This window comes from Aplysia californica, unplaced genomic scaffold (assembly GCF_000002075.1).
Source record: "Aplysia californica isolate F4 #8 unplaced genomic scaffold, AplCal3.0 scaffold00355, whole genome shotgun sequence".
Taxonomy (NCBI): Eukaryota; Metazoa; Mollusca; class Gastropoda; order Aplysiida; family Aplysiidae; genus Aplysia; species Aplysia californica.
Genome location: NW_004797625.1, coordinates 734,115 through 759,587, shown reverse-complemented (window position 1 = coordinate 759,587; position 25,473 = coordinate 734,115). Strand labels below are relative to the sequence as shown.

The 25,473-nt window shown below is 39.9% G+C and overlaps 1 protein-coding gene across 1 annotated transcript; it reads left to right on the top strand.

Moving 5' to 3' along the window:
• The first annotated feature begins 1,605 nt into the window (after positions 1 to 1,605).
• LOC101853712 (periodic tryptophan protein 2 homolog) lies at positions 1,606 to 25,162 on the top strand. The gene is made up of 19 exons (XM_005103031.3): positions 1,606 to 1,773; positions 6,101 to 6,213; positions 7,197 to 7,291; positions 8,737 to 8,836; positions 9,338 to 9,481; positions 10,952 to 11,087; positions 11,711 to 11,897; positions 12,550 to 12,592; positions 13,166 to 13,318; positions 14,499 to 14,706; positions 15,046 to 15,194; positions 15,683 to 15,830; positions 16,973 to 17,123; positions 18,834 to 19,014; positions 19,954 to 20,101; positions 20,694 to 20,868; positions 21,952 to 22,170; positions 23,078 to 23,303; positions 24,938 to 25,162. The coding sequence occupies exons 1-19, from the start codon at positions 1,756 to 1,758 to the stop codon at positions 25,131 to 25,133; spliced, it is 2,790 nt and encodes a 929-aa protein (XP_005103088.1). The 5' UTR covers positions 1,606 to 1,755; the 3' UTR covers positions 25,134 to 25,162.
• Positions 25,163 to 25,473: the final 311 nt, after the last annotated feature.

The window sequence follows — 25,473 nt, the reverse complement described above, 5'->3', positions numbered from 1 at the left end:
AGAGAGAGAGAGGGAAAGAGGGGGGAGAGGCAGGCAGAAAAAGAGGGGAGAGAGACTTAGAACATCTAGAGAGGGTGACTGCTCGATCCGATTGAAATTATGACATTGTTCTTTCCTTCAAATTGTGATTCCTCCAACTCCAAAATCGAAAAGACGTCCCCAATCTTCATTTAGATCTAGATTTAGATTTAGTTCTCTAGGCCTCGAAACTAGATCAAAGATATTATTTATATATATATCTGTCTGTGTAGATCTTGACCTAGCCTAGGCCATCTCTATAGAAGAACCTAGGTCGACCCTGAGTCAAGAGGGCGTTGAAACTTTTAGAAATCACAAAAGATTCCTCAACAGGGTCTGTGTACTTCGTGACTTTGTTCCTGGTTATCAGGGGTCTGTATACACTCCCTTTATTTTACTCATATGGCCTAGACAGATTTTCTATGTCATGCTTCTATGCAGGGGTTAAAGTTTTCAGATGCCAGAATTCCGGCTTTTGAAAATAAGCTTTCCAATGTTTCCAGTTTGGGACAAATTGTCGACTTAAAAATTTTTTAGGAAGTAGTCATTCTCCCAATCAACAGTTTTTTGGCTCTTTGCATTTGGTTACGTTGCTTGTCTGTCTCAGCTATTGGCGAAAATGAGCGTTTCACACCCAGAAATAACCCAATTAGATCTATGTCACTGTAAACACTTCGACCTCTGTGTTACTGATCTGGCAAGACCGCTCTGTGATTTGCCCAGGTTTAGAGCTGTACTTTACAAATTGTGGCTGGCTTTGACGTCTTTGGCTCATGTATGTGGGTTGTTTGGACAAGCAAGCACGTCGCGGTCAAACTTTAAAGATTGCGATTTAGTTTTTAAAAAGAAGAAGGAAATTCTTTCTTTCATTAAATGTAAAAAAGACACACATAGAATAATAGATGTAGGGAACAGAATTTGAGGTCCACAATGTTGTCTTGGAGGCCTATAATCAGTATTATATTATGGAGTGTCTACATACACGGTATGTCTTAAATACATTTGTACATTGTCATGTACCTCTCCAGATAGAGTCAAATCAAAATCCAAAAACTCTGCCATAATTTTTTAAAATTATAATTATTATATTGTCTAGATATATTTACTTAATATAATTGACGCTTTCTAGGCGTGCCCTACCAATTTTCAATATGGGTAATATTTTTAACACTGAGAGGTTCAAAATCACATAATAATATAAATAATCGCAAATTGAGGTGCTTTTAAAAAATACAATGTCTATATCTAGATCTAGATCTCTCTACTTTTTGAGAAATCTCGCCTCAACCAGATTTACGGTCCAGGAACTTGGAACCTCCCACAAACGAATGTTCTCGATACTGACACATCTAAATAAAAAGTTTATGTATTGGAAAGAAAGTTGCACTAAAAAGCAATCCAACCACTATATACCTCTGAAAAAAAAAGCACTAGATCTATGTACTGAACCAAGAAACTTTCTTATCTCCTACTTGGCCTCATGTAACAGTGTAACATTTCCTAAAGCTAACCTTTACCCCTTCGACGATAATGGAGTACGGAATCACGTCTCAAATCACGGACTGCTTTAGGCTAACAGGAAACGAAACGAGCTATTTTTCACAACATGTGTTGATACTCGACGACCGATTCTTGCAAGCGTGGACAGCGACTGTCAAAGATTTGACGATTGCTGTTATGGATTAACACTAGATCTAGGTCTAGGCTACGAGACAAGAATCAATACCAAAAAGCGTGATGAAGTTTGCTTATCAGGTTAGACTTGTTACTCTGAATTCTTAGGCTAAAGCTGGTATCAGCTGGATCTGCTTTTATTGATGTTATCTGTTGTTACGAGTGTTATGACATCATGTCTTGAATTGTGGCACTTTTATTATTGTGATGATGAGATATCAATGAGGCATGGATCATGATGATGCAGTGTCACTGAGAGTTGACGAGTTGATCATCATACAATCCTACACATCATTTAATATTGATGGTCAACTCAATGTATCACTTACCCCAGGAGGGAATGAGAGAAAGGGAGGACTTCTGACTGTGTAAAAAAAAAAACCGAGCGACCACTAGATCTAGATCTAGATCTAGATCTAGATCTAGATTCTAGATCTAGATCTAGATTCTAGATCTAGATCTAGATCTAGATCTAGATCTAGAATCTAGATCTATGTCACTATGAGACAGAGCAGAATTGAGGGCTAGATCTAGGGCTAGGGGTAGGTTTAGGGTTCAGGCCTCTTCTTTATATTGAATATTGTGTTTGATGGAGTAGTCGCTCGTTACGGAAGTACTTCCGAGAGAAAAATAGTGTGGGAAATAGGTGGGGAGAAAGAAAGACAGCCAAACAAAAGAGAAAGAGAAGGCGAGCGATACACAGAGGAGAGAGAGAGAGAGAGAGGGGGGGGGAAGAGGCAGGCAACAGAGGAGAGAGAGAGATAGAGAGAGAGAGAGAAAGAGGGGGGAGAGGCAGGCAGAAAAAGAGGGGAGAGAGACTTAGAACATCTAGAGAGGGTGACTGCTCGATCCGATTGAAATTATGACATTGTTCTTTCCTTCAAATTGTGATTCCTCCAACTCCAAAATCGAAAAGACGTCCCCAATCTTCATTTAGATCTAGATTTAGATTTAGTTCTCTAGGCCTCGAAACTAGATCAAAGATATTATTTATATATATATCTGTCTGTGTAGATCTTGACCTAGCCTAGGCCATCTCTATAGAAGAACCTAGGTCGACCCTGAGTCAAGAGGGCGTTGAAACTTTTAGAAATCACAAAAGATTCCTCAACAGGGTCTGTGTACTTCGTGACTTTGTTCCTGGTTATCAGGGGTCTGTATACACTCCCTTTATTTTACTCATATGGCCTAGACAGATTTTCTATGTCATGCTTCTATGCAGGGGTTAAAGTTTTCAGATGCCAGAATTCCGGCTTTTGAAAATAAGCTTTCCAATGTTTCCAGTTTGGGACAAATTGTCGACTTAAAAATTTTTTAGGAAGTAGTCATTCTCCCAATCAACAGTTTTTTGGCTCTTTGCATTTGGTTACGTTGCTTGTCTGTCTCAGCTATTGGCGAAAATGAGCGTTTCACACCCAGAAATAACCCAATTAGATCTATGTCACTGTAAACACTTCGACCTCTGTGTTACTGATCTGGCAAGACCGCTCTGTGATTTGCCCAGGTTTAGAGCTGTACTTTACAAATTGTGGCTGGCTTTGACGTCTTTGGCTCATGTATGTGGGTTGTTTGGACAAGCAAGCACGTCGCGGTCAAACTTTAAAGATTGCGATTTAGTTTTTAAAAAGAAGAAGGAAATTCTTTCTTTCATTAAATGTAAAAAAGACACACATAGAATAATAGATGTAGGGAACAGAATTTGAGGTCCACAATGTTGTCTTGGAGGCCTATAATCAGTATTATATTATGGAGTGTCTACATACACGGTAACCGGGCACCTAGCCTCAGTGTCTACGTACACGGTAACCGGCAACCGGTCACATAGGCCTAGTCTCAGTGTCATGTACATGGTAACCGGGCATGTAGCCTCAATATCTACGTACACGGTAACTGGCAACCGGGCACGTAGTCTCAGTGTCACGTAACCGGTAACCGGTGTAGCCATCCCCACCCCTCCCCCGACAGGTCACGATGGCGAGCTTGACAAGACGCTTGTATGACAGCGTTTTTTCGGTAGTTCCCACCCCGCAATTGTTATTTGCCGGTTTTGACCCCAAGAGTAGGGGGGTTTCAGGGGGGCATGCCCCCTTGAATTTTACCACAATTTGATGTTTTGCAGTTGTTAGGTTTGATATCTTAGCTTGCTGCGAATCAAACATATAGATCTAGATCTAGATCTAGGTCAGGCTCAAATAAGGGGGTTGGGAACTACCGAAAAAGCGCCTGTATGACTTTCTATTTTTCAGCAAGTGGCAGCACAGGACAAAATATATTGATTTATTTTCATTCCGGTTACCGTGTACGTAGATACTGAGGCTAGGGGCCCGGTTACTGTGTACGCAGACACTCCGATTATATTATTCTGTGTATAAAGAAACACACACAAAGACTTGACAATTCGTACTTACCGAGGGAAAAAATTGACGACATCGAGCTTAGATCTAAGTACATGCAGGACTATAGAGGAACGCAAATTTCGTTTTAGAGAGAAGAGAGAGAGAGAGAGAGAGAGAGAGAGAGAGAGAGAGAGAGAGAGAGAGAGAGAGAGAGAGAGAGAGAGAGAGACTATTAGATGAACTCTCAATAGGCCCAAGCCGAGGGCAGTGTGGTGTAGCCTAGGTGTAGACCAAGGACGTGTTTGTTTCATATCACAGGAATGTTCAAGGGTGGACCTAAATCTACTGCTCGCTTTAGTTGCGGTGAAGTCTAGTTGTTAGGGTACCGGACCCGTAATCTCAGAATTCTCCGATGATGGCCTGTTTAACTGTTTCAGTGGCGGCATACAAATGATCAATATTATTCATAGTCCTGCTGTTACTTTTAAAACAAGCTTTGTCCGACTCCAAGTTCTGTTTAGTCGGGCCCGTCATCAAGACCCGCGAGTAAAACTTTCAATCGTGCATTCGCATCACATGAAATGACTTCGGCGTGCTAGTTCCGCGTGTGTCGGGGACCTCCTTTGATGGGGTCAACTTAGGTTCATGCACACGGGTTGGCAGATTTAGTTTAGACATGCGAGCGGAGAGTCTGCTTGTGAAGGCAGGTATAGCCGGTACAGCCCAATTGTTGGCCCGTGTGTCAGCATGTTTCTCTTCAACAGAGATTACACACTAGGCCTATGCTGCTGCTTGCCGACGTTCTGCACATTTTGGTCTCTGTGAAGTTGTTGTAGTAGAGAGTGAACCACAGCGGAGCAAAAGAAGCGTACACAAAGGTTTGTCGGTTGAGGACAAACAGCAGAGCTGATCCTAGCAGAGGTGGATTAAAAATCAATTATATTATGCAAAATCCAAATCTGCAAAACGTTTGCAAATCTGAACCAAAGAAAATAAAAATCCCGGAAAATATTATTGAGAATAGTTCTGAGCCAGTAACGATTTATAAGGCATAAACTGATAAATTAAAGAGCAGTGGAACAAACAGTGTTACAGTGTTACACTGGTTTCAAAAGGTTCAGGCTCTATCAAAATTTCTATGTCAAGCCAAATTATTTCAGTTAAGACTGAGGACTACGGCATTAAAATTTAGAAATGAAATTGCCATGAATCCCAGGGGGCACAATTCATGTAAATTTTGACCTGGTTGTTCCACTTGGTTAGGTTCCTTGGTGCAGCCTAGAATTTGTACATTGCAAAATTTGTACACAACGGAAAGATTTCTATGTCCAGCCGATTTCACCATCAACTGCAACAGCCCAACCTACAGCCCCAAACAATGTGTGCACAAGTGCCATGCACGATTGCTGAACTCTTATTTAGCAAGAAGTCACAGTTGTAATTCAAAAAGTACAAATGTGGGCAGTGACAGAGACACGACACTGTAAAAAAAATGTGTGTCTCAGTGAGGATTCTGATAATAAGACACTTTGTAGTGTTAGTTAGTACATCTGTTAAAAAATTAACCTCCAGGAATAGCACATTGCTGTTTTGCGGACACAGAACCCTATTGGATGGATGCAAAGGAATGCATTGATGAAAGAACATATGTGAAGCGTGCTGACAAAAAGAGTTACTTCTCGGATTCAGGCCTTAAGGAAATAGATACATCACACTTATAGGTGAAGTTTTTACAATTTATAGGTATGAAATATAAGGAGTGTTATACTTTTAAAGAATATGGCATCTATAGAAAATTTACAAATTTGACACTATAGTGTCAATTTTTGGTCAATATCTCCATTTGAGGACTGCGAGAAGTAACTCATTTTGTCAGCACGCCTCACATATAACTGCATGTTTGTATCTTGAAGGAATGCGTGTATTTCATAATATTGTGTGTGTTTATCTGATGACGTTTCTCAACGTGTGTAATTTTCAGGCCCAAGAAGCTATTCATTTTAAAACAATAAGACAGTATGATGTACTTTAAATGTGTATATTATTTATATTGTCTATTTTATTCCAAACAGTTTTCAAACCTCCTGGGGTCCGTGTACAGAAAGGGAAATATCACATTCACTCCAGATGGAAACAGTGTCATAAGCCCTGTTGGTAACAGGATTTCCATCTTTGATTTGAAGAAGTAAGTGTAGTTTAGTATTTTGTGTATCTTAATTGCAGTCTAATGAACTGACCATTTCCATCCTAAAAAAAATTCTTATCGTTTTAGAAATAACAATTTACAATGTGGGTTAAATAGTTGTACAACAGTAGTCTCCGCCAAAGGTCTGCAGCACTTGTCGCTACACCCAAGTTTGCTAAGCAAAGAGGAGAGGGCACTCAGTCAGAGATGAAAAGCAATACATTTTTTACAGGAGAAGGGGAGGGGCAATAGGATCAAGCATAGACCTTGAGATTCACGAATGGGTAAATAAAATGACATGCCTCGTGCAACCACTCTTTCTTCGCCATAAGTCATAAACCCACCCCCATTGGCCCTATGAGTACATTTCAGAGTAAGGGAGGATTGTTTTAACGATTGTTGGCTTGAATATGAGTCACTATGGATTTTCCCCTTGGTGCATTGGGTAAGATCCCATTCGCTTAAGACCTTGCATTTTCCTTGCTCCTACAGCACTGGGATCTTGGGCAGAGACTTAAGTTACTGTGTATAAAATTGTCTTGTAGAGATATATTTCAGTTCAAATTGTCTCTTAAAATTACCAAATTTAGATGTGTTTATCTTATTTGAGAGAAATATATAAAATTTGTTAATCATTTATGAATTGAATGCCATTCTTAAAGCAATGTTCTCGTACAGGGTGTCCCAGAAATTATGCGGCATCCTGAGAACCTTGTCATACATGAACATTGATGATTTGAAGGAAGTACTTAGTAAGGAGGGCGAAAAAAATCATTCCTAAAACACTCAAGCGTGTAAAAGACAGCTTTTTTGAGAAATTTGATGTTTTTTCTATTCCTGAGAGAAATTTTAAAGTTCAAGCATTTATTAAATATATATATCGAATCAAGCTGTTTTTGATGAAAATCAGGACTGTGCTCGACTTTTGGCACACCTTGTACAAGTTGGATGTTATGAAAACATTTGAATTCATTTATCTACAGCAACAAGTCTCAAACACTGCCAGTTGAAACTCGGGTAAATGTTACCTCCATTGCCGTGTCCCCTGATGGTCGCATTGCCATACTTGTCACTGAAGGTGAGACATTTAATATATAACAATTAAGTGGCAGCTGTGGAGTATATTCGTCTCCTATCAACTCTTCTTTCAGGACCAGTGATGAAAATACTAACTTTGAAAAATGCTTTCCAACAAACATATCCAACCTTACGTTTCTAATTATCCAAGGTTTGCTGTAGTCAGGTGACAAATTCTTTGTTTGTTTGTTTGACACGTGTGTTAAGAATAAAATCACTTCATGTATGAATGACGCATGGAAGGGAAGAGCGTTGAATTGTGTTAATATGAAATGGTTAAACTTCTTTGCAAATATGGGCTTAAATTTGGAAAAGAGACAGATTCAATATTTGTGTGTGTGTATGTGTGTGCGCATGTGCACACGCGGACGTGTGTGGGTGCATAAAGAATTTGTATCTCAAGAATGAATAAATACAACGAGGTGAGAATTTAACTGATTTGACTAGCTTGAGGTTTTCTCAGCAACTAGAATTTATGATGGCTTGGATTGCAAGTCACTGATAAAAGTTTGTTGTTTAAGTCCTAGGGAGGGAAGGCATTTTCTCCATGGTAAGATGGTCTTGGGGGGAAATGTCTCGGGGGGGGGGGGGGGGGGCATCTATTAGTTCCATCTTCTTCGTCAATCTGGCCCTCACCTGACCATCTAAAGACACTAGTCAACTATTACTCATTACTCAAATTATTAGAAATAAATTGTCATGATTATAGGTGGGTGGTTGGCGGGTTCTCTGGTGTGGTCTGCTTCTTCTTTCCTATCATAGGAAAGAAGAAGCAGATCATCAAACATCTATCGTCCTTATCTCCCCTCCTTTTTTATGTTTGTTACTCTCTTGTAACACCTCTAGTCTTCTGGCGCTCTTATGACCTTATAAAGTTGCGACGCCGTAAAACCTCTACTTAAACAAATGTCATGATTATCGGTATCTAATCTTGATCTGGCATTTGATGATGAAAAATGAGAAGTAATTATCATTAGTTGTTGCTCTAGTGTGGTTTACTCCTTCTTTCCTATCAAACATCTATCTATTGTCCTTATCTCTCCTTTTTTTGTTTGTAATTCTCTTGTAACACCTCCAATCTTCGGCACAACTTTGACCTAATTGTGTTACAAGTGCCATAAAGCTCTTACTTAAAGAAAAAAGTGATTATCAACTTATAATAAACGCTTGCTTTGTTTTCTCCCACTATGTCTAGGTATCTTTCATCTTATAGATTGTAAAGGGCATAGATAGAGCTTGCTGTTGAGCGGAATTTGCTCTATACAAATTTTATGCTGTGTATTATTATCATTATTATTTGTTATTATGATCTACAGAGGGGGAAGGTTAGATTGTAAAGCGCATAGAGCTTGCTGTTGAGCGGGAATTTGCCCTTTACAAATTTTATGCTGTCTATTATTATTATTATTATTATTATAATACTATTATTATTATTATGATCTACAGAGGGTGAAGGTCTCCTGGTGAGCTTGGTCAGCCAGAGTGTGTTAGGCCATTATCATTTTCATAAAGAGGTCCGCCAAGTCCAGTTCTCCCCCGATGGAAGGTAAGAGCACTACCTTCATGCCTTTTTTCTTCTTTTCAATGGTTTCTATTTACCTAATATGTTCCAAACGAAAATGTGTGGTGTGTGGGTGGTTGGAGAGCCCACTGGTAGGTCCTGCTTCTTTTCTTTCTTTCCCTCTTGTTACTGTCTGCCAACCGTATTTATTTTTTTCCTTACTCTGAATGACTGTTATTTCTTTAACCAAACAAAACCAAATGTGTTTGTTATTTTTGTGTTGACTCCTTGTATTTGTATACTGCATTTCTGATCCGTAATTTTTGTTTGAGACCTTTCTCTCTTTGTGGGTGGTTGGCGGGTGCTCTGGTGTTTTTTGCTCCTTCTTTCCTATCAAACATCCGCCTTCCTGATCTATCTTCCTTTTTTGTGTTACTCTCTTGTAACACCTAAAATCTTCAGCACTTACTTATATAATGACCTTATTGTGTTGCGAGTGCTGTAAAAGTTTTACTAAAACTCACAGAACTTTCTCTCTTTCTCCAGCAAATTTGCTGTGGTTAAAGACACTGTGGTACAAGTTTTTTACGCCCCTGGAAAAACGAGGGAATTTAACCCGTTTGTGTTGTACCGCACCTACCCTGGACATGTTGATGAGGCTGTTTGTCTGGACTGGACCTCGGACTCAAGGTAATGAACTGTGTCCTAGAATTTCTTGCTTCATAGCTTTGGGTGTGCTGTGATCGAGTTGAGCTACTGTGGGTGGTTGGTGGGTGGTTTGGTGTGGTTTGCTCCTTTTGTGTCAAACATACGCCATCCTTATATCTCTTTTTTTTGTTTGTTATTCTCTTTTATCACCTCTACTCTTCGGCACTTATATGACTTAACCCTATCCGTACGTCGTGTTTTACTATCGTATCCATACGACGTGGGGAACTCTGTGCCTCCACTTTCCAAAGCGGAAATTTACTCGTTAATCCGATTGGTACGCTTTGCATAGCAGTCTGTCAAAATGATTTTTTTGGAGAAATACTGAAAGTTTCAAAGAGATCTTTGTACTAGAAGTATTGTAAAATGTGAAGAATACAACCCCGGGGGTACAAAATGACCTCAGGGCGTACGGATAGGGTTAATTGTGTTGCAAGTGACTTAAAACTTAGGAAAAACAGTTGAGCTACCTCCCCCTGCTGAAGGTTCATGCTACTTCACAATAACTCCCTTGGGACCAGGCTGTTGTTTCCAATTTACTGTTCTGATCACTTGGGCGACATACATCTAAAGTTTTTTGTGGCTTACGTCGAATTTGAATAAATTAACGATGGTTCAGAATCATTTAAAGGGTACACAGTTATATTAAGGAGTCTGAAGTCGCGGTAGTTTAATTATCAGTTTTTCATGTGTTTTGTTTTGATATAATCTTAGGAAAGTCCGTTTTCTAAGACGCCATTTTGTAAACAAGTGAGATAAACAGTGCGCACTGATTCCACAATGACTTGACGATCGATTCTTTTGAGTCTTGTTCATCGAACTGGTACCCAGCTATTATTTGAATGTTGTACATGCTCCCTGTGACAACTTAATTACAACTGAGAGGATGTCATTGCACCCCCCGGGGCAGTGCCACTGACTGTAGTGTCTTTAGGCCATTCCCAAAAGGGGGACATTTCTTGTTCAAGCACAGTAGAATTGTAAATGGGCTGATTCATCATGTCACGCTCATAACTGTGCCTGATCTACAACAGGGAACTGCTGCTTTTTCTTTCCTAATCCTTACTATTTTCATTTTCCTCTACTTCTTTTGTATGTTTGTCACACTCTTCTCACCTGCTATTTCCGGGGTGCCTTGATAGTCGAAGCAGACCTTGTGCTGTTGAAGCTAGAGAGGTGAGCAGAGTAAGTCTGATTCCCTGTAAAGACTTCTCTGTTGACACTCACCCCTTGGCGCTCATATGACCTCTTCCAATTTCCGAGTGCCGTAAAACCATCTACTATAAAAAAAAAGATGTCATTACTAAGACCTTTTTATGTTATGTTTTGTTTTAACTTATCTTTTCTTCTGATTTACAATGATGTACGCCACAAATCTGCTCTACAAACTCATAGAAACTATCTTGTCTGTCTTTCTAATTTTGTGGGGTTCATATTTTTTGTCCTTTTCAGGGTGCTGTGCACTGGGTCAAAGGATCGCAGGACAAGGATCGTGGCCACACAGAGACTCAAAAACCTCAATGTGTACGATCTGGGTGGGGTCAGGGACACAGTCATTGGTGCTTTCTTTGCACTCAACTCCATGGACGTATCCTTTCAAATTTTATGTTACTTGTTTAATGTTACTGTGTTAGAATGAGGTAAAAACAAGAAGATGTTCAGATCTTTCAGTGTGTTAATTTGTGAGGTATAAATGTTCACTGTGTCATCACTGGTTAAGAAAGCTCTTACAGTACTGTTACCCAAGTTTTGACAAGCTACATGTTTTCATCTGTATTTTACCTAGTACCGACACACTCTTATCTCAATCTGCATTTACGGATTAATTTCTTACTTTGGAAGAGTAAGTTTGGACAAGTTTCTACACACTAAAAAAAAATTGTCTGTTACTGACAGGTTGTTGGTATCTGTGGAATAAACTCAAGCTGACTTGACTAAATAAATGTCTCAAATGGTTGCTGGAATTTTTTCCCCCACATTACTTTTGTTTTTATGCCTTGAGACCACAGTTGTAAAGTGTTTTGTCTAATTTTTCGTTTGTTCTTAACTTACTTCTTTTCCTTTTTTTTTTAAAACCCTGATTTTTACCTAGATGTTAGAAAGGACACGATGTTCATTAGGAATAAAAGCATTCGGTTGCTTTTCTCTTTTACTCAAACAAGTTTGTAAATGATCTGTAAATCGAAGCATTGTTCCTTACACGTTCATAAGATCTACTGCGTGGCCCGAGATGCTTATGTCTTTGTGTGGAAATGTGACACAAAGCTTTCTGATCTGGAGCCCTGGGTAGAGGAAATCTCAAAGAATAAAGAAGATGAAGATGAGGATGATGATGATGCCGATGAAGATACTGGATCTAAAAAAAAGTCCAAAAAGAAACGGAAAATACCTGAAGCAGGTAGGAGCTATATGGGTTTGAAGGACATGCTTATGTGCTGTGATATTTCTTGGTAATTCAGAGAAATTAAATGATTACATGAAAATCCATAGTCCACAAGGTTTCTCTCTTATGTTGTTAACTCTTACAGTACTGAAGGTTCATATAGTGAAAAACCCTTAGGTACTGCTCCAGTTTAGAACGCCGAAGCCGTGGTAGAATTTTTTAAATTAGAAAAACCTTGGCAGCCCAAGAAACACGCTTTAAAAACCATTCAGCTATCATATAGAGTGACTTCCTTTGGTATTTACTTCAGCGCAGTGCGTCCGTTTGTCATTTAATTATGTTTTGTGTGCCTGGTTGCGTCGGCGACTAAAGTCACCAGCGGTAGGGAGCGCATACTGCTACGGCCTGGCGACTAAAGTTGTCGATTGTACTGAAGTGTTACCAGGCACAGCATTACTTGTAGTGTTACTATTCCTCTAGTATTTGAAGTCTTGTCAAACAGCAGTTTTGGACAAAAGAATGTGATTGTTATTGTTTTATTTTTATTACTTTTTATTCAAGAGATTATCAGAAAATACATGTCGCTTTAATATTTGCTGTCTTTACTTTTGATTCACGAGTTGGCATAATTTGAAAATGCATTTGCTTTTAATTTTTCTGTCCTTAGAACCTGAACAAGGAAAAGGTATTATATACAGTGGTGGTGGCAAGTAAGTAAATTTCTATTAATTCTCATAAGGTTCTTTTTCAGTTTTATGACCTCCCCATGTTCTGTCAGAAAATGAAACAACTACATTTTGTTACAGATCAATGTTCCAGTTTCTTAATATATTTTTTAAAAATACATCATGGTTTGTTGTCATAGTGTCTTTAAATTTGAGCTCTTTAAAAATTCTAATATGGGTGGTTGGCTGCTGCTCTGCTGTGGTTTGCTTGTTCTTTCATATCAAACATCTATTGTCCTTATCTCCCCTCCTGCTTTTTTATGTTTGTTACCCTCTTGTAGCACCTCTAATCTTCTGGCGCTCATATGACCTTATGCTGTTGCGAGCGCCGAAAAACCTCCACTAAAACAAAGAAAAACAAAAATGCTAGTATTTTTTCGTATTTTTAAAATTTATCTGTCTGCGTTTGTATTTTACTTCGTTGTCCTTCCTCTCAAGTAATTTCCCTCTGGGTACGAGAACAAAACGTCTGTAATCTGCCTGTGAGTTTTAGCAGAGGAATGGAGAAAGAGTTTTTCTGTATTTGCTTCTATACTATTGTTCACCGTGGTGTTTCAGGTTCAGTTTCCGGGAAGCTCGCAAAGACACAGGATTCTGCGAAGTGACCACAGCAGCTTTCCACAAGGCTTCTCATCTCCTTGTGACTGGGTTTGAAGATGGGACATTCTTCTTACACGAGATGCCTGATTTCAACATGATTCATTCACTGAGGTAGCGTGAGCGTATATTGTTGCTGTGAGCTTTATTGCCCTTTTTGACTTCATGTTTTGGGAAATCTTTGCTACTCCAACAGGTGTCGTTAACATTATGTTTGTTACTCTTGCTCTCTTCGGAACAGAGGTAGGGGTTGAAGAAAAGTAAATGGTCACACTTTGCTTTGCGTGGACTTTTTCACAGATATTTGAAAGAATGATGTAGTGCTAATAGTTAAAAGTGCAATAGTCTTGACACGGAAGGCCACCAAGAGGTGGTAGCTGGTGAAATAGTTGCACAAATATGAAATGAAACATTTGAAGATTGTAAATTAGAGGTTTAAATGGCTCCTCATATATACAGGCTGTAACAAAGTAACAATGGACGTCAACATGAATTTATGACAGAAGCGTCGCTCGTTCTCCGAGTGGTGGCGACCCATGTGTTTGTTTTACCATAGCACTCGGTCCTCCTTGTCTGACGCATTTCGTTATATTGTCACCCTTGCTCAAAAGCAGCAATGAAAGAACAAAAAAGAGAAGAAACCCCCCCCCCCCCCAGTGAAAACGACAACAATAACAACATTAACAACAACAACACGGATATCTTCGGTTGGGACCTCAGAAAGGAATGGTTTGTTTTCTTCAGCTTGATCAGTCCTGCCTAAGATGGCCACCTATCTTATATTTCCACTTTTCTCCTTGACAATGGGTGGCTGTCTTACACAGGTTCGACTTTTGTTGTTAAAGGATAAAAGTGTAAAGGGGCTGAAGATCTGCCTGGAAGATCTACAGCCTTTGCACTAGAGACTGGGATGTCCCATTTAGAGATGTGAACAGGAAGAAAAAGAAGAAGAGCTGTTTATAAAGTGTTGTCTTCAACATTTTTGTCTTGTGAAAAGAAATTTCCACAAGGATTTGAAAAAAAATTCCCTTCTCAGCATTTGTTTTTCTACTGGCTTCTCATCTACCCCCCTAGTTAATTTTCCTCATTTTTTCCGTTTATCTAAACTAAGGGTCTGTTTTTGAGAATAGATCACAGATCTATGTTTATGAAGACAGCATTTTTCTTCTTGTGAAAAGAAATTTCCATAAAAATGTGAAAAGAAATTTTCACAAGGATTTAAAAAAAAAAAGAGTTGTGTTTTTGTTCTTCCTTTTTGTTGAGTACTGTACTGAGCCATTCTTACTATTTGCAGCATTTCAGAGCAGAGTGTGAACTCAATGGCCATCAACAACTCTGGAGAGTGGATCGCCCTGGCCTGTGGCAAGCTTGGACAGCTGTTGGTGTGGGAGTGGCAGTCGGAGTCGTACGTGCTCAAGCAGCAGGGCCATTTCAACGACATGACGTGCATCACATACTCTCCAGATGGACAGAACATCGTCACTGGGGGTGGAGATGGAAAGGTTAGATTGGCGCTTGTTCATTTGAGTTTCCCCCCTGCCTGAAAGTGTAGTACAGTTTTGAGTAAATGAAAGTTCATTGACTTTCAAATTGTGATGTCACTATTTGTGCTACTTGAATACCTGCCTCGCTCTCGAAAACTTTTAACACATATTGGTGTGTGCAGTTGGGAAATGTGCCTATGCACCATTAATTTCTTGCAAAGCCATCTACTGCACTTCAATATTTTTAGAGTCATGGGCTCTTGAGGTATTCATGGTGTGACTGGTGAATATTGAACAGTAGTGAATAGAACCTACTTTCTACAGGCATGTTTATAACTGATTATTATTTATTTTCAGGTCAAAGTATGGAATTCTTTCTCAGGATTTTGTTTTGTGACCTTCACTGAACATGTGGGTGAGGTGACTGGTGTCAAGGTCACACAGAATGGGAAGAGTGTCCTGTCTAGCTCCATGGATGGAACAGTCAGAGCCTTTGACTTGACGCGGTAACTGTTTGTTAAATTTTTGGTGATAGTAACTTTAATGCCAGTGAGATTACAATATAGTTGGAGGCAGGTGTGAAACAAAAATGGCAGAGTCATATTTTTGGTGATTTTGAGAAATCTTAGTTTAAAAAAAACTGTATCTATATCTTAAATAATGAAATAATGATTGCATTTGTATCTTAAATAATGATAATGATGATAATAATAATATTAATAATAGTGTTAATAACAATTAAAGCTTTTTTTTTTTTCTATTGAAGGCCAGTTATTTCTGTTGAATGGTTAATAAATCTCATGTCCATCAATGTTTTTTATGCGTTAAGTTCGCCAAAACATTGTTTCCCTCTACACAGGAAAAAATAAAAAAATGTTTTGTTAGGATAAGTGAGTTAAAAAAATGATTGAATGAATTTTGTTTTCTTTCATCCTATGAGGTCACTTTCTTATTAATCATAATCTATCCTGTTTTTTTTTTCCTCGACTACCAGGTACCGTAACTACAAGACTTTGACATCCCCCAAACCAGATCAGTTCTCTTGTCTTGCCGTGGATGGGGCTGGTGAGATTGTGTGTGCTGGGGGCACCACGGAGTTCATGATCTATGTTTGGACTATGAAGACAGGACGGCTGCTGCAGGTGCTTACTTTTCGTACTTTTACTTTTTCTATTCTCTTGTACCGCAAAGTGTCAAGGGGAGATGTATTTGTCCGACATGGGCCAGGCATGCTGCCTTTTCAATCGTCAGAAATTTAGGCAAAACTGAAGTACAGTTGAAGCTGCTCTAAAGAGCGCCCGTCTAAGACAATCACTTGTACAAACAACCTCTTACCATCCACCCCCCCCCCCCCTGCCCTTTGCACTTTTTCTTTTATTATAATGAAACTGTCCAAGAGGACTACCTGCCTAAGATGACCTCTCTTCATGTCAATACTGGGTGTTCGTCTTGGATAGATTCGACTGGTTTATCCCCCATTTCGAACTGCTTGACCTAATGCATCTGGAATCAGCTTGGGGATCACAGTGGGGATGGTGCTATCTAAGTCTTACAAGAACAAGAAATATAGGGCTGTGATCATTGTGATGCCTTGAGACATGTTGGGGACAGGGGTTGTTAAATCAGTGCTAATGTTCATCACTGTGTTGGTGTGCTCTTTTTGTAACTGCTCAAGTCTTTATTTTCCATTGGAAACTGTGGATGATATGGGTGGATGATGCATTGTAAGTGTTTTAAAAAACTGTCCTTTTTGTTTAAACATTGGGGTTTTCTTTTTCCATCCTTCCCTCTGAAAAAAATATTCATGTGACCTTGTTACTCTAATAAGCAGAGGGGACATTTCTCGTTCAAGCACAGTAGAATTGTAAATGTGCTGATTCGTCATGTCACGCTCATAACTGCCTGATCTATAACAGGTAACTACTTCTTTTTCTTTCCTATTCCTTACTATTGTTATTTCCTCTACTTCTTTTGTATGTTTGTCACACTGTTGTGACCCACTATTTCCGGGGTGCCTTGATAGTCAAAGCAGACCTTGTGCTGTTGAAGCTAGAGAGGTAAGCAGAGTAAGTCTCATTCCCTGTAAAGACCTCTCTGTTGACACCCACCCCTTGGCGCTCATTTGACCGTATGCAGTTGTGAGCACCGTAAAACCCTGTACTATAAAAAAAATAAAAAATAATAATAAGCAGAGAAACAAGGGTTCACAAAGAGTGTATGAATTCAAGAGTCTTTTCGACATGAGCTAGTGCTAATCATCCTGCTTTTATTCGTTGACATCTAGACGCTGGCTGGCCATGAGGGACCCATCAGTGCCTTGGATTTCAGCCAATCAGATGGGGTCCTGGCTAGCGGCTCTTGGGACAAGACTGTGAAGCTGTGGGGCATCTACGAACAGGCTGGCATGAGGGAGACCATTGACCTCAACTCTGATGGTATGCCTCTTTATTTTGACTTCTCTCTGATGGTATGCCTCTTTATTTTGACTTCTCTCTGATGGTATGCCTCTTTATTTTGACTTCTCTCTGATGATATGCCTCTTTATTTTGACTTCTCTCCTCCTTTTCTTTGTTTGTACCCACTAGCAACGCCTCTAATCTTTGGCACTTTTATGTCTTAATTGTGATGCAAATGCCATAAAACTCTTTCTTGGAAAAGAAAAAGCTAAAAATTATTGAAAAGACTGACCTTCATTTACTGAAGAGAGTTGATCTAGACAGACCTGCCACTCATCCCGATTTAATCGGGATATCCTGATTTTTTGCCCCAAATCTCAAACATCCTGATTTTCCCGATTTCGATCGCTAGTATCCTGATTTTTTGTTGTTGTGTCTGTTGCGTCAGATTCTTAGAAAAAAAATGTAAAAGTTCTGCAATCTCTTTTGCTTGGAAGCACCGATTGGATTTTTTATCGGCAGGAACTTGGAACGCTACTTTCTAAAGCATCTATGCCGAATCTAGTGGATGACTCACGCTCATTATTTCAACTAAAATCAACGTAGTATCGATTTTGAATTCAGACATGGATACGCTCAAGATCTACTTTAGCTTTTATAACGCAGGATTCTCCGATGGTGTCCTGATTACTGTAACAATTATGACATGGGCTTTTAAGAGTAATCTATTCGTTGTTCTGCCGTTGCTTTATAAGCAAGCTTCGTCTGAGTTCTGGTTAGTCGGGCCCATCATCAAGACCTGTCAGTGGAACTTTCAAACACTCATTCGCATCACGTGACATGACCTCGCATGTGTGAGTAGCGCGTGTGTCGGGGACCGTCGGCTGTCGGGGTCAACAAAGTTCGTTCACATCGGTCGCAATGGTCGAGGTGTTTTTCGGGACTTAACCAGTGTGGACGACCGGGGTGGGAGGGGGTGGGGATATTTTTTTGACACTTGGGCTGTGCGTGCCATGATACATGTACTAATTGAGGATAAAGGAATAAGAAAAAAGAAAATAAATGAACAACCTTGGCGCAATCTTTTTTTCGGTGGGGGGGATGCCTTGAGTGGATATGCGATGGAAGTCAGACGTTGTTACCGTACGAAAACGCGGGCTTTTTGCATGGATGATTAGAGTTATGTGTCAGCTATTTTCAAAACTACGAGAGTTTCAGCTTTGCATCCTGCGCTCCCCCAGTCTATCCAGCTCCGACTCGAGTACATATGCTGTCTTTCAGTTTTCTCTCCATTTAGAGGCCCAAACATGAACTTATTCCTGCAAAAGATTTCTCTTGCATACTTGCCTCATAAAAGGGAACCAAGACGACCCTCCTTCCCCAGTACCCCTCATAACTGATTTGCCGTTGATCCCGATTTTTTTCTCCAGATCCTGATTTTTTTACTCTAAAATCCTGATTTTTAGATTTCATAGAGTGGCAGTGGCAGGTTTGTCTAGAATTTCAAGAATGCAGTCTATGCAAAACTTTTTGTTGTGTATTGATGATCATGTGACATTTTATGTCCTGCTAAATGGATACAATGCCGAAATACCCTTTTTTGTATGTTGTCTTGACTTCTGGAATTTTTTTTTCTTTCTCTTTTTGGCCTGTTCTGGTTGTTCTGGTCTAATTATTTCTTTATATTTTGGTCGATTTTAGTTGCTTGATCAAATTTTTTTATGTATGGTCTCACCATTTCCTTCGCAGTGCTGGCTTTGACTTTCAGGCCTGATGGCAAAGAGTTTGCAGTTGCCACCCTCAATGCCCATGTTACATTTTGGGACACAGTGTCTGCTCAACAGAAGGGAACCATTGAGGGTCGGCATGACCTTGGCTACTCCCGCAAAGATGCTGACAAGGTTTCAGCAAAGACATCTGCAGAGGGAAAGTGAGTCATCATAAAAAGTCTGTCTAATGGGTTGAGCTGCTTTGGTTGATCTAATAGGAACTTTTCAAAGAGAGTGTAAAAAAACTCAGTGTGTTTTGAGACTGACATCTTAAGGGTTTTTTTTTCTTCCTTCTTTTTCATCTTGGTCATTTTTAAAGGACACCCCAGTCTGTAGTCCGAAGGTTGCTGTTTGCCGCTGGTCCTTTAGACACTCATAGAGTTTTTGGGAATCTTTGCCTTGGGTTGGGCCAAAATCTCCTCTGAAGTGCCTCATGCGTAGGACAGGCTTGAAGTATATGATTTGCTGTTATGTTGTCAGTTCTGCATAGATACGACTCTGAATTGTGCATCCTAAACTTGTGAGAGAAGAAAATACAGCAACAGATATCATTATTCCTGATATAGCAACACAAATAATGTAGTTGTAGTTGTAAAAGTATAAAAGGACGAGTTTCTCAGCAATTATTTAATTGTTGAACTTGATGACTGAAAAAGTATGAACTCGGCGCGTCACGCTTTGCATTCTAAAAATACTTCAATTTCAGAACTTAAAATATTTGTAAGATTTCTTCTGATGACCTGACTGCTATTTCTCTGCTCCCATAGCTGAAAAGTCATATTAAGCACAACACATACAAATTTCAAAGCTGTAGCACCATTTATATTGGAATGGGAAAGGATTTTGTATCGTACGGGTATATTGGCAAAGGCTCATATAATTTGAGAATTGAGCTTATGCTGTTTGTAAAGTGAAAAGTTACTAGCAGGCAAGTAAGATTTAAGAAAGCTTGTTATTCTTCTTGTATTTTTCTCAAATTGTCCGTTTTCCTAGTTTATTAAATGATCAATCAAAAAAAAAAAAATCTTTCCTCTTTGTTAGTGAAAACAAAGTCAAGTTGTAGAAGAGAATTACCCTTTTGCCTTCTCTATCCTCCCCAGAGCCTTTGAGACATTGTGCTACAGTGCCGATGGTCACTGCATCCTGGCAGCTGGACGCTCCAAGAATGTCTGTATCTATTCTGTGTCAGACCAGCTGCTGATGAAAAAGTTTGTCATTTCCTGCAACCACTCGCTGGATGGTATTGAGGTGAGTTTTTAGAACGCCACAGATGCAGTTAAAGTTCAAAGTTTTGTTTTTCCTCTTTTAGTTTGAATATAGTGCCATTGGTGTTTTATGCCCCCCCCACAAGCACAGTTTAGGTAACTAAGGAGAGAGGTTATTTTGACTGTCAATCAGGATCAAATGTGCTGGAGTGGGTAGGTTTTGAAAATGTAATATTGGTCAGAATTGTTTTATACTGTGGTGTGTATGCAGAAGTGAAATTTCTTAAATTTTCAGTCATAATCTCAGTTATTCCAAGAAATTGTTGTAACATCATCATTGTGGTACTAAAGGACATTTTGGGTTTTTTAAATATAATTATGTATGTAAAACCAACAAACTCAGGAATAAAATTATTTCTTTCGTTTCCTTCTTCTTCTCCTCCTCTTTCAACATTTTTTTCTTCTTCTTCAATGGCCATTTGTGATCATGGTTTGCCACTCATTTCTCTGTCTAGATGCTCTCAAAAAAGTACATATGCAAGTCGCCCATCTGTTCAAGCTTTCTTAGCGACTGATTCTCAACATATATTTCTGCCTCAATGAACTTTAATCCTTAATTTTGCTACACTTTACAGGAATTCTTGGACAGAAGGAAGATGACGGAGTGGGGCAGTCTTGCCCTAGTGGACACTGGGCAGGGAGATGAGAAGGGCTCAGCTATCTCTCTACCTGGTGTGAAGAAAGGGGACCACAGCTCTCGCCACTGGAAGCCTGAAGTGCGAGTCTATTCCCTGCAGTTTTCACCCACAGGTAAGAAATACACCAGGAGACCTCCCCTGTCTTGGCCGGGTGAGAGGTTACATGTACTGGGTAAAAGTGTGAGTGGTTTGGGTTCTTGTGGGAAGGAGTTTCTGGAGAGTTCTTGTGTCTCTTAATTCTGTAGTTGGAGTAGATGCCACTGGTAGGTCCTACTCTTCACTCTCCATTGTTTCTATCAATCTGTCTTACTTTTTTCCCTGCAGTAAATGACTGTTTTTCTATTGATGTGCTTCTCTGTGCTAAAGAATACCACAACACAAGTAACTGTCTTTGACCTGACTGAGAAAGACTCCTCATATGCTGTGATTATACCTTACCCTTTTATTTTTATCTCTTGTCATTTTGAAAATAAGGACAGCATAGGGATACACTGTGGGTTTACATAGGGATATGCTGTGGATTTACAGGACGCTTTTGAACCTCTTTTTGATGTTGTTAGCTGCTCCCTCACTTGAGCCTTTTAGTTGGAACCAATCCAATGAGAGAAGTGCTTAGAATTGAGTTGTGGCAGTCCTGAGCCGAAACAAACCAGCGAATCCTTTGTCTGTGGACGGTGGCTGTGTAGAGATGTTAGGTAATGGTTTTCACTGGCATTTCCATTGTAGGAGTGGCTTTTTAAAAAAGAAAATGGTAATGCGAAAGTGTTTGTCTTGGTTAAAATGTGTTAAATATTTGCTTTGTGTATGTTTAATACTAGGTCTCGCCCCTTGAAAATCAGGTCATTCTGACAGTGTGGGCCTGTACTGAAAAAAAAAAAATGACCAGCCATAAAGTTTTTTGTTAAATAAGTAATCTTGTTTTTCTGTGAATGGTGTCTAGTTATTTAAAAACAAAAGTGGGTCTGTCATTATTAATGTAAGATCGCTTATATGGTTATATGCTTCCCAGGAAGTTGAGATTGTCTCTGAATGCTATCAGGTCTGCTGGGGTAATAATATAGATTGTACAGCACGTGGATCTTGCTGTTGAGTGGGAATCTGTGTTATTTAATCTTACCAGCCCCCACCCCCCCAGGATTTCATCTGGCCCTATTGCTGTTTATGATTAATTTGTGTCTTCACGTATTCCTCACAGGTCGATCGTGGGTGGCTTGTTCGACGGAAGGTCTCATGGTGTACTCTCTGGACCAGGGGGTCGTGTTTGACCCGTTCGAGCTGGACATGGACATCACGCCAGCCAGCGTGAGGAGGACCCTGGGCAAGGGGGAGCATTCGGCGGCCTTGATGCTCAGCTTTCGGCTCAACGAGCAGAGCTTGATACAGGAGGTGCTGGAGGCAATACCAGTGGACAGTGGTATGTGCTGCTGTGTTTGGCTTCTCCCCCCCCCCCGCGGCCTTTTGTGGAAGTTATTCTGGTAAACGTGAAGTATAACACTCTGGTGTCTTCATGCTAGCCAGCCTGGCGATTCCTGTTCCTGTTAGATATAGCTGTGACCCCAATGGAGACCATCAATGTTGCACACTATTCTATAATGTCAAGCAGCCTGATTTTTTTTTTTGGAGGAGGGGGGTGAGACGAAAGAGGCAAAGCAATGAAGTAGAAACTATGTTTTATTTCGCATTTTATGCCCTTATAAACCCAACATTCTTAAATTTCGCCCATGTTTTTACCAGCACTTTCAAGGCTTGGACTAGCATACGAAAGTAGTGTTCATGTGCTTGATAGTTCTCATCTGGTGTTTAAGAAAAAAGTGGTGCCCAACTCTAAAGAATATGATTTTTCTTTCTTTCTATTTTCAACTTTAGTAATTCATAGTACTTACTGACCAGTTACAATCCTTTTGATGTCGTCAATGTCACTGTTAAAACTCAAATTTCCCTCATTGTTATAAATGGATGGTTGATGGATGCTCTGTCAATTTCTCCTCTGTTAATCAGTTAACCTTATCCGTACATCTTGGGGATATTTTGTACCCCCGGGGTTATATTCTTCACATTTTAGAATATTCTAGTGCGAAGATCTCTTTGAAACTTTCAGTATTTCTCAAAAAATCATTTTGACAGACTGCTATGCAAAACGTAGGGATCGGATTAACGAGTAAATTTCCTCTTTGGAAAGTGGTGGCACAGAGCTCCCCACGTTGTATGGATACGATAGTAAAACACGACGTATGGATAGGGTTAATCTGTATGCTGGGGATATGTCGCAGTTGTCAAGTAGAGTGGCTGTAAACTTACACTAAATATTTTTGTTCTTACAGCTGATGTCATCATCGAGTCCTTGCCTGATACGTACGTGGACAAACTGCTGGCATTCATGGGTCACATGATTGAGAGCTCCGCACACATTGAGTTCTATCTCTTGTGGCTCCTCCCCTTGCTCACAGCTCACGGGCCCAAGTTGAAGCAGCGATCGCAATCGGTGATGTCATCCCTGCGAACTCTGCAGAGAAATTTGACCCGCAAATACGAGGATCTGAGGAAAATGTAAGCTTTGGAGACGTTTGTGTTGTGATGAAGGGAAACAGCCACATCTCTGGGGCTCAGGGGTATTTTTGTTTTAAGTAGCTCTGAGATAGTTTTTTTGGGGGGTTTTATTTTTTTTTTAAAGCGGCGATGTGCTTCTTCTGTTATCAAAGTCTCTGATTTACAACACTAGTGTGCAAGGAAAATGAGGGATCATAGACGACGCACCTATGTGGGTTTATGACTTATGGCGAGCAAAGAGCAGTCAACCTTGATGACCAATCACAATGGCAAGAGGCATGCAATTATCACTTATATTTATCGTGAATCTCAAGATCTATGCCAATCCTTTTGCTCCTCCCCTTTACCTGTTGAAAATTTACAGCCGTCCATCTCTGACTTCAGTTCCCCAGACTCTCGTGATGCACCATTGTGTTGCGACCACACCCATTGAAATTCTGCCTGTCTAGCAAATTCCAGTGTCGAGACAACTGCTGCAATGTCAGGCCTGCCAACCTTCCCGATTTTGTTGGGAATTTCCCGAATCAGATGCGCTGCTCCCGACTTCCCGATATCAGTCTTGATTTCCCAATTTTGGAGTTGCACCAATATTATATTATTTTAATTATTTGTGCGAAAATTATGAATGAAGTCAACGATACCGGAACTCGGGTGTTCCTAAAATATCCAGATTAGTCGTGTGTCTTTTACTGTTTGGCGGTTCGGCTACATATAATGCTCAAGTAAACCTGGCAACCGAATTTGCACTCTACGTTTACTCGGTGTTACCTCTTTGGCCATAAATACGGAGATCTTTTTATATGAAAAAGTTAAGTGTGACAGGAATATGACCTGGCAGGCAGCGTGCCCCTCTGATTTTCCCTATTTTGTATTTTCAAAAGTTGGCAGGCCTGTAATGGTCAAGAAATAGAAACAAAGACAAATTCACAGTTCGAAGTAATCCTGTCTGATGCTGATTTGTTGTAAGCCCTACCCACCCAGTGTGTAATGAAAGTTTAGGTGGAGAGCTCAGATGCGAGTGCGATGTTTTTGGGGGAATCAAACAGGTTGACAAGTTCACAATTCAGTGCAGTCCCATCTGAGGCAAACATTGTACTGTTTCGTTGAGATTTACAACAGAACTGTGATCACATTCACAATAGCGGATGATCTTTGACGCAATGGGCAGTGCAATGATCACTAATTTTCACCACTTATCTGCTGTGCCCACCCGGGTTTTTGTTCCTTGAATTATGACCTGAAATGTGGGATCTTAGCCAAATGTAGTCCTTCAGAGTGGGATGTAGGGGTGAATTGTATAGTAAAAATCCTGTTTTCTTAAAACAGCTAAATCTCAAGCGAACCGGGATCGTAAGTTGTGGGATCTTAGGCGGAGACTACTTTACTAGATTTTTGTCCCCCTGCTAACTGAGCCACCTCTCAAATAAAAAACCTGGCTAAATCAAAGAAAATCTGATGGTGTCACAGAATTTGGTTTCAGTGGATTCCACAATACCTTTTTTTGTTTGTTGACAGTGTGATTAGTTAGGAATGATCAGTTGTCAACACCCAGATGTCACTCAGATTCTACAACTTCACAAAGTAATTTTTCAGCCTCAAACCAATGTCAGATGTTTGTTGTTCTCTTTTCGCAGCGCTGACCACAACAAGTACTTGTCCCAGTACCTGCAGTCTCTTTCACAACTGAAGAGAAAGAAACCCTCAGGTGCAGTGGCGAAAGAAGTTGGTCAAGACTCTGACGAAGATGATGATAGTGAGGACGAGAATTTGAAGGAGTTGGCATGGAGAGAAGGGAGCTCGGATTCTGATAGCAGCATGGATATCTTGTAAATAATAAAATATTGTTCTAAGGCCTAAAACTGTTATTGTTGTTACCTTAATTCTTGCGAGTCTGTGAATGTGGCAAATTGTGTACTGGTATATTTAAGTTTTTTTCTTGTCTCATTCTTCAGAGTAATAATTCTGACCCATTCTTTGTAATCATTAATTACTATTATTAGTTTGCATGGTTCTTTACAGTGAGAAGCATAATAACTCCTCACAGCACTGGTTCCTTTCCCATGCTGTTTATTTGCCACTCGTATATTTGATATACTTCATAGTGTCTTCGGTGGTTCAGTGGTTAGGCTGTTGGCTCGCAACTGAAAAGTTGTAGGTTCAAGCCCCCCCC

Excerpts from the sequence above, each read along its gene's own strand:
- LOC101853712 (XM_005103031.3), top strand. Across the intron at positions 13,319-14,498 it reads AACATGATTCATTCACTGAG|CATTTCAGAGCAGAGTGTGA; the intron begins GTAGCGTGAGCG and ends TACTATTTGCAG. Across the intron at positions 20,102-20,693 it reads ACTCGCTGGATGGTATTGAG|GAATTCTTGGACAGAAGGAA; the intron begins GTGAGTTTTTAG and ends TACACTTTACAG.